Source organism: Silurus meridionalis, chromosome 8 (assembly GCF_014805685.1).
Source record: "Silurus meridionalis isolate SWU-2019-XX chromosome 8, ASM1480568v1, whole genome shotgun sequence".
In the NCBI taxonomy this organism is placed as follows: Eukaryota; Metazoa; Chordata; class Actinopteri; order Siluriformes; family Siluridae; genus Silurus; species Silurus meridionalis.
The window spans coordinates 16850845-16865370 of NC_060891.1; the positions used below are offsets into that span (position 1 = coordinate 16850845).

General features: G+C 37.9%; 1 protein-coding gene across 1 annotated transcript in view; it reads left to right on the forward strand.

Moving 5' to 3' along the window:
- syne1b (spectrin repeat containing, nuclear envelope 1b) overlaps nt 1–14526 on the forward strand; it is an 82236-nt gene that overhangs the window by 10682 nt on the left and 57028 nt on the right. The window contains 26 exon segments of the mRNA XM_046855724.1: nt 926–1018; nt 1823–2001; nt 2089–2285; nt 5119–5228; nt 5654–5686; nt 5939–6046; nt 6148–6285; nt 6592–6756; nt 7098–7210; nt 7310–7478; nt 7565–7661; nt 7912–7932; nt 8300–8502; nt 8783–8947; nt 9095–9247; nt 9331–9474; nt 10849–11016; nt 11160–11318; nt 11675–11839; nt 11959–12093; nt 12268–12426; nt 12519–12727; nt 13223–13331; nt 13447–13611; nt 13749–13916; nt 14030–14206. Coding sequence (XP_046711680.1) covers nt 926–1018; nt 1823–2001; nt 2089–2285; nt 5119–5228; nt 5654–5686; nt 5939–6046; nt 6148–6285; nt 6592–6756; nt 7098–7210; nt 7310–7478; nt 7565–7661; nt 7912–7932; nt 8300–8502; nt 8783–8947; nt 9095–9247; nt 9331–9474; nt 10849–11016; nt 11160–11318; nt 11675–11839; nt 11959–12093; nt 12268–12426; nt 12519–12727; nt 13223–13331; nt 13447–13611; nt 13749–13916; nt 14030–14206 — 3702 coding nt within the window.

Genomic DNA, 14526 nt, shown 5'->3' on the forward strand with positions numbered 1-14526 from the left:
CAAAATACAGAAGTTAGCAAATATACAGTTTACACAATAGCACTTCATTAAACTATACAATTTTCACATGAGGCTCTGATCTGCATAATTTGCAAGTAACATTTTTCTTTGTTGCATTTAATATAAAATGCTCCCATGCCTTGGATGACATGGAACGCACACTTTTTTTTCTGCTGCCAGTTGACCCTGTGCTCTCCACGTTTTTCAAGCGGCTGTGTTTTTCAAGCGGCTAACCTGTAACTCCAACAAAGCAACTAATCGATTACTGCATTTTTTGACAAATTATTTCATTATCGAATATTATTGATTTTATTGGTTTCTTTGTTGTAGCCCTAATTAAATCTACACCTGTCCCAACCATTTTAATTTGTGTTTTAATTGTGCTGAAGCATGAAATAATCATAAAATAAACATGGAGAACACAGATAAAACTGCTCCTTAGTCAGTGTCTAGAGTGTCCAATGTGTTACTGCACTCTCTCTCTTGTCATGCTTCCTCTCAGTCTGTGTACAGAGGATCTCCGGTTAGTACATTTTGGAGATGCAACTCACTTTTCTGGTCATGGCTGTCTGCTCCTGCTGAGCTGTTAATACAGAGAACTTTTCTTTCTTGTCAACATAATGAATCTAAACTGCACTTGAGTTGAATTGTTTTGCTACAATATGCAAAATATTTCTTTACATAAAACAGACTGCTGGTATAGTCTTATTAGTACAAGAGCTGTCTGAACTGGTATTTTAAAAAGAAAAGTCTTTATTTATTTATTTATTTATTTATTTATTTATTTATTTATATTTAAAATAAATAATGAATGACCTTTGCCTTTGTTGCCTGGCTTGCTTTTGTTGCTCCAGTTGCAGATATTTGTGATCTCTAAATTATATGATTATTTGCATTGGTAAGATGTTTGTCTGTATTTTTACAGATCAAGCTAGTAAATATAAATGCCACTGACATTGCTGATGGAAGACCATCTATAGTCTTGGGATTAATGTGGACTATTATCTTGTACTTTCAGGTAAATTTTTTTTAAACCCTAGTGTCTCTCTCTCTCTCTCTCTCTCTCTCTCTCTCTCTCTCTCTCTCTCTCTCTCTCTCTATCTATCTATCTATCTATCTATCTATCTATCTATCTATCTATCTATCTATCTATCTATCTATCTATCTATCTATATATTAGGGCTGATAAAATTAACGCGTCAATATCGCGTTATGCAAATTCATTTTAACGGCACTAATTTTATTAACGTGCGATTAATGCAGAACGCATGTCTGTTTGACCATTTTTATTAAATATATTAAGAAATAAATATAAAAAAGGCGAAATTCAAACCTGGAATGCAACACATGTTTATTCACAACATAATTTCTTTACTCAGATACAAAAAATAATAAACTCCACCCAAAAAATTATTTTTAGGCACTAAATCTTTTTCTTTTACTGATGCGTCAAGTCTCAAATCAAGCACCAAAATCCGCCATGATACAAACACCCGACAAATAAAACATAGCAAAAGTTCCATTTGGTATCCTCTTCTTCTCCTTCTCCTTCTCCTTCTTTTTTCGGCTGCTCCCATTGCTCATGTTGATTTAAGTATTAAAAACTTAAAAGTTTAAGGTACATTTATTGCATAAAAATGTGCGATTAAATTGCGATTTATAATGAGTTAAATATTTGAATTGATTAACATTGATTAACTTATATATATATATATATATATATATATATATATATATATATATATATATATATATATATATATATATATAAATAATGTAAAATATAGGTCACCTTTACACATTTACTGATGCTTTTTTGCAGATTGAAGAGCTGACAAGTAACCTCCCAGCCCTTAAGGCCCTATCTAACAGCGCATCGTCTGTAGATAGCATGGCTAATTCCGAGACCACAAGCCCACACATGAAGAGAAATGTCATGACCAAGTTCCAGGGCAATGCTAAGAGAGCCATGCTCCGATGGGTGCAGTGCACAGCAACCAAGTATGCCATGCTTCTTTTACAATAAATAACTTTTAATCATTCACAAATACATGTCCAAGAAAAACATTTTATATTTGTTTTTTTAAGTCGTTTGGGGATTGAGGTGAAAGACTTTGGCCCTAGCTGGCGGAGTGGTGTGGCCTTCCACTCTGTCATATATGCTATTCGCCCAGACCTGGTGGACATGGAGCTTGTAAAGAGAAGAGGCAACCGTGAGAACCTGGAGGATGCCTTTACTTTGGCAGAGAATGAGCTGGGCATTCCACGCCTCCTAGATCCTGAAGGTGCTTTTCTCTTATTCTGACTGATTCTATAACATAATATTCCATCATATCTACTGTTGATATACATGAAAATTAGATATACTGTACAGTATTTGTTAGGTAGGCTGCAGCATTTCAGTATTTTTTATACACACACATATATACAGTGGAACCCGGTTATGTCGATGTCCTAGGGGGTCGCCAAAAAGCATCGAGATAACCGATGATCGAGATAAACAAAAACAAAAGTGGCGGCAATATATTAACGTGCTTGAAATTTCTTTATGTACATGATGTGCGTTAATAAATGAGAATGTGCATGCACGTGTTTTTGGAGGGTTTTTACACAGCAGCATTGCCGCAATTTGTTTGATGAAGGCATGCTATAAAAATGTACATACAGTACATGTTTGTTAACAGGAATCCACCTGCCACGCCCTTTTCAGCGTGCTTTCTCGGCCGCTTTCTCTGAAGCTCCCGGCTTCAATCGCGCACATATGGTGCTCGTTTAGCACTCATCAACAGCTCCTATTTAAACTTCCACACTCTCACTGTCCGTTATTGTTGGTGTACGTTGGTTACGTGCCTTCCCACCGGCACTCTCTCAACGGCTGTGCTTTTCTTCCCAAAGCGCATCGCGGATTCCCCCGATCCTGCCGTTGTTAATTCTATGCTTTTGCTGCTCATCCCACGGTTCGTGCCGCGCTCCTACCAAGCGTCGCGCTCCTACCAGCGTCGCGCTCCTACCAGCGTCGCGCTCCTACCAGCGTCGCGCTCCTACCATAACATTTAACAACAAAAGGCATATGTGCACTAACTAACAGCAGAGATTCACCAGTATACAATACAACACCAGTAGCATCTGTAAGGCCTATTTTTTCCGCCACTTCTGCGAGTTCTTCTGCGGCTGCACAGTGCCGATCGACATAACTGACGTTAAATGGCAAAATTTTCCCCTCTTGTGCTCGAGATATTAGGGTTCGGCAACATAAAAAAGTCGACATAACCATTCAAAAATGCTTAGACAAAGCGAGAATTTGGCGGTTCCACTTCAAAAACGTCGACTTAATAGGGTTGTCGAGTTAACCGAGGGCGAGATAAGTGGGTTCCACTGCATATATATGTATATGTTATGTTAGTCCAGTTCATATATATATATATATATATATATATATATATATATATATATATATATATATACAGGGAGTGCAGAATTATTAGGCAAATGAGTATTTTGACCACATCATCCTCGTTATGCATGTTGTCTTACTCCAAGCTGTATAGGCTGGAAAGCCTACTACCAATTAAGCATATTAGGTGATGTGCATCTCTGTAATGAGAAGGGTGTGGTCTAATGACATCAACACCCTATATCAGGTGTGCATAATTATTAGGCAACTTCCTTTCCTTTGGCAAAATGGGTCAAAAGAAGGACTTGACAGGCTCAGAAAAGTCAAAAATAGTGAGATATATTGCAGAGGATGCAGCAGTCTTAAAATAGCCAAGCTTCTGAGCGTGATCATCGAACAATCAAGCGTTTCATTCAAAATAGTCGACAGGGTCGCAAGAAGCGTGTGGAAAAACCAAGGCGCAAAATAACTGCCCGTGAACTGAGAAAAGTCAAGCGTGCAGCTGCCAAGATGCCACTTGCCACCAGTTTGGCCATATTTCAGAGCTGCAACATCACTGGGTGCCCAAAAGCACAAGGTGTGCAATACTCAGAGACATGGCCAAGGTAAGAAAGGCAGAAAGTCGACCACCACTGAACAAGACACACAAGCTGAAACGTCAAGACTGGGCCAAGAAATATCTCAAGACTGATTTTTCTAAGGTTTTATGGACTGATGAAATGAGAGTGAGTCTTGATGGGCCAGATGGATGGGCCCGTGGCTGGATTGGTAAAGGGCAGAGAGCTCCAGTCCGACTCAGGCGCCAGCAAGGTGGAGGTGGAGTACTGGTTTGGGCTGGTATCATCAAAGATGAGCTTGTGGGGCCTTTTCGGGTTGAGGATGGAGTCAAGCTGAACTCCCAGTCCTACTGCCAGTTTCTGGAAGACACCTTCTTCAAGCAGTGGTACAGGAAGAAGTCTGCATCCTTCAAGAAAACATGATTTTCATGCAGGACAATGCTCCATCACACACGTCCAAGTACTCCACAGCGTGGCTGGCAAGAAAGGGTATAAAAGAAGAAAATCTAATGATATGGCCTCCTTGTTCACCTGATCTGAACCCCATTGAGAACCTGTGGTCCATCATCAAATGTGCGATTTACAAGGAGGAAAACAGTACACCTCTCTGAACAGTGTCTGGGAGGCTGTGGTTGCTGCTGCACGCAATGTTGATGGTGAACAGATCAAAACACTGACAGAATCCATGGATGGCAGGCTTTTGAGTGTCCTTGCAAAGAAAGGTGGCTATATTGGTCACTGATTTGTTTTTGTTTGGTTTTGAATGTCAGAAATGTATATTTGTGAATGTTGAGATGTTATATTGGTTTCACTGGTAAAATAAATAATTGAAATGGGTATGAATTTGTTTTTGTTGTTGCCTAATAATTATGCACAGTAATAGTCACCTGCACACACAGATATCCCCTAAAATAGCTAAAACTAAAACTACTTCCAAAAATATTCAGCTTTGATATTAATGAGTTTTTGTGTTCATTGAGAACATGGTTGTTGTTCAAATTAAATCCTCAAATAAAATTAATCCTCAAAAATACAACTTGCCTAATAATTCTGCACTCCCTGTATATATATATATATATATATATATATGAACTGGACTAACATAATTACTGCATTTGTTAGCAGGCTAAATATAATGTAATTTACAAACATTTGTGTTTTCTGCAGATGTGGATGTGGATAAGCCTGATGAGAAGTCTATAATGACCTATGTGGCTCAGTTCCTTAAGCATTACCCAGACCCCCACCAATCTGAGACAGATGGACAGCAAGAGGAGGTTTGCTTTAGAGTCTTGTACCAAATGTCACCTGCATGCATGTGTACTCACTAACATTATGTAACCGCTTGCTGTTAATTAATCTTGTCCCTGGCGCTTGTTTACCATGCAGTCCAACCCACCACAGGAAAGATTCTAGCGTTACACCCACCCTTCATGCTTCATGCGCTCACTTTGTCATCTGTCTTGTGCATTTGTAGCTACTTCTTCGTTCCATTCCAACTTTTGCTCTCTCTATCCCAATGCTGCAGGTAAGTGCTGAGCTCACTTTTTGTTTGCATGCATTCTGATGTAGTGTATGCGGTGGCAACTTTCCCTCTCCATTCTCTCCTCTTTTTGTTTTGCTTTTTTTCCCTTTGTCTTTCCGCTAACATCTTAATGGTGTTGTGTTTGCATCTCTCTGTGTGCCCTGCTTTCCTGGACAGTATGATCCTCAAGACATTGAGCTAATGCTTGAGGTATGTGTCTGTTCTTAGTGGTTAGTATCTTTGTGAAACATGTCTAATGAAATGACAATTTGATAAGACTTTCCTATTTTTGGTCTTAGTCTGGGGACATTACTTGAAAATATTTTCACCTATTCTACAGAATGCTGTGGGTTTTTCCTTTGTTTGAACTTAGATATTTAGATACAGAGAGATTGTAAATAAGTAATGGAGGATAAGTACAGGTGTGTGTTTGTGTGTGTGTGTGTGTGTGTGTGTGTTCAGAGAGAGGAAAGAAAGATTCTGAGAGAGTGGAAGGCCTGGCTAGATCAGTTGGAGAGAGATATACTTCGTGCACAAGGAGCAGAGGGCAACCTCTCCGAAAAATATCAGGTAACCCAGTTTATACTGCATGCCAATAGCTCACATAGGATTTATTCTCTCTTATATATTGAAGATTAGAGTATACCTATTTATTTAATTTTTTTTATCAGGCTTTCAAGAACTTCCGGGTGCAGTATGAAATGAGGAAAAAGCAGATAGAGACTCTTTTTCAGCCTGTGCATAAGGATGGTAAACTGTCTGTGGACCAGGCAGTGGTGAAACAGGCGTGGGAGCATGTGTCTGCTCGGGTATACATCTTATCATATGTTCATTTATAGTTCATTTATTGAAAGACACACAGCCACCTTTTCTTGTTGCTCATTGCTGCACGAGTGTGCTTTCATAATTAAAAGATGTAGCGTAAACTGGAGCAGAGACCAGGGAACAAATACAGAGAGAGATTTTTATGTGTACAGAGTGCTCCAGTAAATTCGCTTTGCCTAAAAGCCAACAGAAGTCATGAAATTCACTTGCCTGAAATAAAGCTTTTTGAACAGTTTACTGTATTAAAATCATAGCATTCATTTAAATGCTAATGGTGCTCTGTTTCATAGCTTCTGGACTGGCATATCCATCTTGATAAGTCTTTGCCAGGTCCCCTGGGAGTGATAGGAGCCTGGCTGCATCGGGCAGAGTTTGCTCTTAGAGAAGACATTCCCATTCAGCAGGCCCATGAAGAGACGGCCAACATCATCCACAGGAAGCTGGAGCAGCATAAGGTATACTTTACTGGAAATATCATTTATTTGCCCCCACTGTTTTTGCCTTTTCGATGCGCAGTAGGGATTTTGCCGCCTCATAACTCCAGGGTCAGTTGGATCAAGTCAATAAAAACAAAAGATATAGCACTAATAGGCAGGTGGTTGATTCTTAAAAAAAAAAAAAATTGGTAATCATTAGGTAGTTATGATCTGTTTAGCTTATTTCTTTGTTTTAGATACCTGGAAATACTTTGTACAAGAATAATATTTTGTTAGTATGTTAGGTCTCTCAGGAATCAAGGCCCAATGTAGCACAACGTAATAACTGCCTACTAAAACTGTCATTTTTGTTCTTCTAGGAGGTACTAATAAATTTAGAAGGTCACAGGCAGACATTTCAGCAGATTCACAAGGATAGAGCAGTGAACGGGGTACCTGTACCACATGAACAGCTCCAAGACCTGGCAGAAAGGTTAGATTTGCTTCTTTTTAGACTTTGCTGAGTCTGCGAACACACACATTTAGGAATTCTTTAGGTTTGTACCTTTTATTAAAATACTTCACTCCACAGATTCAATTATGTGTCCACCTCATCTTATGTTCACCTAATTAAACTGGAATTCTGGGAAATGAAGTATCGTCTCATGGCATTCCTTATCCTGGCTGAGTCTAAGCTCAAGTCTTGGATCATCAAATATGGCCGACGGGACTCTGTGGAGCTGCTTCTACAGAACTACATTGTATGTCTACAGTTCTATACTGTCTAAAAAGGTCTGATGCAGACAAGACAAATCATGGATCCTTATTAAACCTCTTTTCTATACAGGCATTTATTGAAGGCCACAAGTTCTTTGAGCAGTACGAGACAACTTTTCAGACCCTTAAACAAGCTGCAGACATCTACATAAAGTCTGATAGCTCAGGTAAAGTTAATCAATAATTACAGTTTCTTTTTGTGTTTGATTCTTTTTATAATTATTTGAACACTTGTGTGATACAGCACAGTGTGTAAAAAAAAACAAATTTAGTAAAACTATGTTTCTTCAACTGCAGTTACTTGTGTTTATACTATTAATAAACTTTTGTTCACTGGTGTTCAGATATTTGGAGGTCCATGTCCATAAACTTGTAGTCTTTATGTACTAGGGACTAATTTTTCATTTCACATTCTAGGCTATAGAATCTCCAGGAGAGGTATGTCTTGAGAAAGGCAGCTGCTACTAGATCCTTAGAAACTATAATCAGTGTACACTCTTCCAACATTGACTGTGTATTAATATTTAATCTTTTAACCTAATCCTACTTATATAGTCTCAATCTATCTGACTTGTTCACACGCTAACAGCTACTGCCAACTCACAATGATTACTTGGAATTAGGCGGGTTGATTGTAATCATGACCAGCACAGTGTTTACTGATGTTGAAGATTATATTCTATGACATAGTTTGCATGACTTAATGAATCAAAATATTTCAAACAATACTTTCATTAGTATTTTATAAGTATTTTAATATTTTTTTAGCATGTGAATGCACTTATAAGATGCTGTATGATTTCAGCTGAGGAGTGTGAGGGGATGAACAAGTTCTTAAGCGAGACGATGGCACAGTGGAGAAACTTGTCAGTGGAGGTACGCAGTGTACGCAGCATGCTGGAAGAGGTTATCTCCAACTGGGAGAAATACAGCAGCAAAGTTGCCAGTCTGCAGGCCTGGCTGGAGGACGCTGAGCAGATGCTCAGCCACTCGGAAAATGACAAGCGTGTATGTATAAATGAAACAATTTCCCTATGGGAACAATAAAAGTATTCTAATTCTGATTTCAGAGTATAAGATATAACGTGTACATTTAATTTTCACAATTTACTGTTAGATTGATATGGCACATGGATTCTCAGATGTTTGTTATCAGTAATGTCTTTTGCTGGCTGTGTTTTTGCTGCTGTTATATTAAGCATGACACTTTACAGGGTTAATTTCCAACTTTAGCTGAGCTTAAGTTGCAAACTTTACTCAGTTCAATCCTTTGTCCTATCCTTTCTAGGAATTCTTCCGGAATCTTCCACACTGGATACAGCAGCACATGGACATGAACGATGCCGGGAACTTCCTGATTGAGACTTGTGATGAGACGGTTTCTAGAGACCTGAAGCAGCAGTTGCTACTCCTCAATGGCAGATGGAGGGAGCTGTTTGTCAAAGTCAAACATGTATGTTTGCTATTTACCATGCTGGATCACTGCTCAGTACATGATTTACAATACAAGTACACGATCTAAATGCATACATACAAGAATACAAATTGCATTCCATGTCCTGCAGATGAAATTAAATACTAAATTTGCCTTTACTTGCAGTACGCAAGAGCAGATGAAGTGGACAAGCTGAAGAAAGACTATGAGGACGGTGTCTTAGCTTTAAAGATTTTTGTAGACACATCTAATGAGAGGATGAATAGTCCAGTCCAAGTGTCCTTTTTGAACATAAGAACATTTCTTCAAGACATTGAGGTAACAGTGACATTCGAGGAGGTATTAATAAAGAGTTTTTTTAATACCACAAACATTTACATTTTAAATGTTTATTTCCACAGGATATCAAACATAAAGTGCCCTCAATGGAGGCAGTATATAAAACAGCCACACGCAATGCCCAGCAGCTGACCAAAGACACCTCGCAGGAAGAGATCACAGACATGTTGGGTGTCATGGAAACCATTAAAGAGGAGCTTAGCAAGGTGCTTCCCTCATGAACTGTTCAGACCTGGTATTAACATTTATCTTGGGTGCTCTAATGCAGCGGTCCCCAACCTTTTTTTGCGCCACAGACCGGTTTAGTGTCAGACAATATTTTCACGGACCGGCCTATAAGGTGTGGTGGATAAATACAACAAAATAAAATGATACAACAGGCATGAAAAACTGGAATTTTGTAAATGTAATAACAAACGTGAATCCTTTAGCTGTAATGTATTATGAGTTAGCGGCCGGAGCAGTCCCTTTTAAAAAGGTAGGTAAGATGTGTGACCGAGGCAAGCATCATAACATGCATCAAGAGTCATAGACAGAGAGAATCCGGTAATTTTTTCAAAATAAAACATAATTCAAAATCAAATAATAAATAAAAAAAAAAATGTAAGTTATGTATTCTTTCTGTGCGGCCTGGTACCAATTGACCTACGGACCAGTGCCGGTCTGTGGCCCGGGGGTCCGCTGCTTTATTGAACTAAGATTGATAGTTGTCCAAACTTGGCATTTTCTTTAAACTTTATCTCCAGTGACCCCTAATTCATCCTAATATAATATAAAAATTTGATCAAAAAATATAACATTTATATGAAATCTATAAAAAAAACTTGTGTTTGTATATATAGGCATTGTTTAAGTAAATAATGAAATTTACACTGTTCAAATAAAAATGTACTAATTGTCAGGTATGTGGGTACAGACGCAAATGCAGGAATAAGAAGCTTTATTTATCATAGCAAATGAGACAAATATGTAATCCAAAGTCAGTGTCAAGGTGCAGGCAATGGTCAGGTGATCAACAATGGAAACTAGGTAAGGGAAGAGCAAGTAAAAAAAAACAGAACCAAGACAAGAAACCAGAATAATTATAAGTGAACAAGGCTTGTTAAGGGCATTCACATAACAAACTAAAGATTTATATTTTAGTTTATAATATAATTCTAATAAATATCTGAGTCCAGGTATTTACACTCAGTGGCCAGGTAAGCATTAGAGTGTCCATAATGGCTGTAATTTGTAGTCCCTGATGGTCATGTTTGTAGTGAGTGCTGTATTCTGGTAGCTCTATTTATTTATTTATTTATTTATTTATTTATTTATTTATTTATTTATTTATTTATTATAGTTTAATTGATTTCTTATTAAAACTTATTTTGATGCCAGTTCTGTTGCTGACATGACCCTCATGCTGTTATCAAGTGTTTTGTGCATAATTTACACAGCCCACTTGTGATCCAGTCAACCGAGTGAAACGTTAATATGAAGTGTGAACTGGACCTCTGTGTCTATTCTGTTCTTTTACGTTATATGTTTGTTGTTTTTTACTTTCTCACTTATATTTTGATGACCCTTCTGGAATTTAGATAAGGGAGAAGGTAGTGCCTTTGCAGAGGGATTCACAGGCCTTGCTGCCTCCTTTAGAAGAAATGGAGAAACACATCACCGGGTTCTATCAGTCTCTGGAGAAAGCCAGTCGCATCAGTAGTGCACGTGACTCTGAGACCACAGGAGACTTTCAGCAGAAGTGCCAGGTGATTATGGTCATGGGTAATAATAGATAAGTGACACACAAACATGGTGTACATATCATGCCCAAAAGTGAAAGTAAATTCTGATTTGAAATATGATTTGGGACTGATTTGCTGTTATTTATTCTTTTTGTGTCTTACTACAGGAACTTGTGACATACCAGCAAAGTTGTAAAAAGTGTCTTACAGTGATAGATAAGAACCATCAGATTATCATGAAAGCACTAGAAGGCAGTAAAACCTTGAGGCACCTGGATACATCTCTGCTGCAAAAGAGAGTAGTAGAGCTTCAGACCTCCTCACAGGTGAACATTGCTCCATTTTACATAAAGGATTTGGGTGGCATGGCGATATAGTTTAGATAGTAATATCCTTTAGATAGAAATAATAAAGCAAGTGCCACTGGCACCACTATGAATAGATAGTCAAATGGCCTTGTGCGTAATGAGGAGACCATTAATCAAATTAATAAAGTACAACAGATTGATGATAGTTTTCCTTAAAGACAAAAATAATTAATAGGTTCAAATATTAAGCTATTAAAAATGAATATTTAAATATCAAAATCGTTGTATTTTTTTTTAATTCAACATATTTATGACTTTGCTTGGGTATTAAATTTCAAGGCTGTGTTTTATGGTTTGTATACGTTTGACTATAGGCTATGGTAGAAGAGACCACTGAGTGGAAGAAGCATGTGGAAGCCAACAGCAGTTTGATGAAGCGATTTGAAGAGTCTCGTCTTGAACTGGAGAAGGTTCTTAAAATAGCCAGAGGTTGCATGACAGAGAGAGGAAACCCAGAGGACCTGCTTAAAAAGCACACAGTAAGAGGAAAACCTCTATTAAATTTGTTACTGAGGGGCTTAAAGTAGGCCAAGGGTAATATATGCACCTCATTCAGTCACAAGTTGTAAATGTAATTAATGTATTTACTTTTCTGCAGGAGTTCTTTGCACATCTTGATGAGCGAGTCCTTAATTCATTTTTGAAGGCCTGTGATGAACTTACTGATATTCTGCCTGAGCTAGAACAGCAGAATCTACAGGAAACTGTCAGAAAACTGCACAAACAGTGGAAGGTCAGCAGCTTTGCACAAACCTCCAAAAATCACATTGACGTTTAAAAAAAATTACGTATCTATTAAACAATTGTTTAAAATTTAGTCCTTTTTGTGTAATTAAATGTTAATATTGTCAGTGGCAGTCGAAACACATTTTAGGAGGATGTATATAATCCAATTTCTGTCTTAAAGGATGTACAGACGGAGATCCCGTACCACCTCTTGCATCTGAAAGTGGAGGTGGAACGCAATCGTCTGATGGCCTCTCTGCAGGAGTGTGAAGCTGAACTGGCCCGAGAGAATCGCAGCCTGCCAAGCATGGGCAGTGAGAGACTAGTAAAGGAGCACAGAGTAAGTTGAACTTTGTTGAACTTTGTTACTGTGTTACTTCATGCAGTATTTGTGTAGAGTAGGTCATTTTGATGCCAGGTTTCTGTGCATAGGCTTTTTTCAGGGATAAGGGCCCTCAGATGCTGTGTGAAAAGCGGTTGCAACATATGGAGGATCTCTGTTTGAAGCTTACAGACAGTGAACAGGCACGCCAAACAATGGAAAAAGCTAGAACTGCATATACTGATGTTAAAGATGAAATAGAGAGCACACATCAGAAACTTATGCAGCACCCTGACAAATGGAAAGAGTTTAACACCAGGTGAGGATGATCTTTTCATTTCGATATTGTATCAAATTAGCTGTAAAGAGCCATATTGGTCTTAGAAAATCTGCTTTCAGTCACAATTAGATTAGATTAGATTAGATTAGATTCAAGTTTCTTGTCATTGCACAAGTTATGGTACAAAGCAATGAAATACAGTTAGCATCTAACCAGAAGTGCATTGGTAGCAGCGTAAAATATTTACATATGTACAGGTTGGTAAGGCTATGCTATATGATAGATATAAATAAATAATGACAGATGAATGAATAATATGAAAAAATATTAATATAAATAAACAGCTCACGGGAAGGTGGGAATGAGTACAATGGTCATGGATAGTGCAAGTCAAGGAGATATTTTATACAGTTTCCATGTAAATAACTAAATTCAAATATGGAGTATACAGTACATGTGCCTTGTATTTTATGTTCTCTGAACATTGCACAACCTATTATGGACTTACATTTAAAATGTTCTGTTCTGTTTTAGATTTTCTGAACTGTCTGCCTGGCTATCTTCAAAGGAAAGTCAGCTCAGGCTTTTGAGAAATCGTGCTAGTGACCCCAGTAAAATTAGTGAGGTGAAATCCACTATAGAGGTAAGACAGAAAAAAACAAGATATGAGAATGTGGGTATAATGGTATAATAGTGTAATATAGCATATGGGAATATACACCAAATCACCTCTGTACTCTTCTTCCACTAACTTACAGAGTCTAAGGAATGATGCAGAACTACAGGAAGGAAATGTGAGCTGGCTGAAATCTCGTCTGGCATTACTGATTGAAATCAGCACGGTGAATGATGCCCAGAGACAGGCAGCTGCCCTCACCAAATTATCAACTGACTTTAAGAATCTTCTTAGTTCTCTCTCTGAGGTAAGACCCATCAGGAGAGCTGAATTACTAGGGCTGTTATTCCTCTACGATTATTAAAGATTATTCTTAATTCTGGTTTTTATTTATATTCTGGTCTTTTGGGTTCTGTGGTTCAGTAAAAATCTTTGTGTGTTTAGTCAGAGAAGATGGCATCGGCAGTTGGAGATTGTATGCAGTTTCAGGAGGAAGTAAGAAACACTCTGGATGAACTAACACGAGGTCAGCAGGAACTGCAGGCAGAGGTGAAAAAGATCCTGAACTCAGAGTCTGCAAAAGAAGCACAGCAGCTTTTGCTCATTCACCAGGTAACACAACATTATATTGCATCTTATAGGATGAGATTTAGTAATTAATGTTGATGGTTCACTAAAATTTAAGAGCATTTGTTTAGTTTATGTTTGACCCTTCTGCCTTACAGCAACAAGTAAAACGTCTACGACTAAAAATGAAGGACATGCATCAGCAAATCAGCCGAGGCAAGCAACTCCAAGTGCAGGAGGGTCTAGGCGAGGACCTTCATGACGATTTGCACAAATTAGGTGCCACCCTAAGCCAGATGGACCAAAGCATGGAGGTACAGGAGGAGAGACTCAATGTGAGTAAAGACCTAACATGCCCTGCATCATCTCAATGATTGTTGAGTACAGAAATACATACAGTATATACAGTATATACAGTGTGTATATATATATATATATATATATATATATATATATATATATATATATATATATATATATATATATATATATATATACAGGAGTGCAGAATTATTAGGCAATGAGTATTTTGACCACATCATCCTCGTTATGCATGTTGTCTTACTACAAGCTGTATAGGCTGGAAAGCCTACTACCAATTAAGCATATTAGGTGATGTGCATCTCTGTAATGAGAAGGGTGTGGTCTAATGACA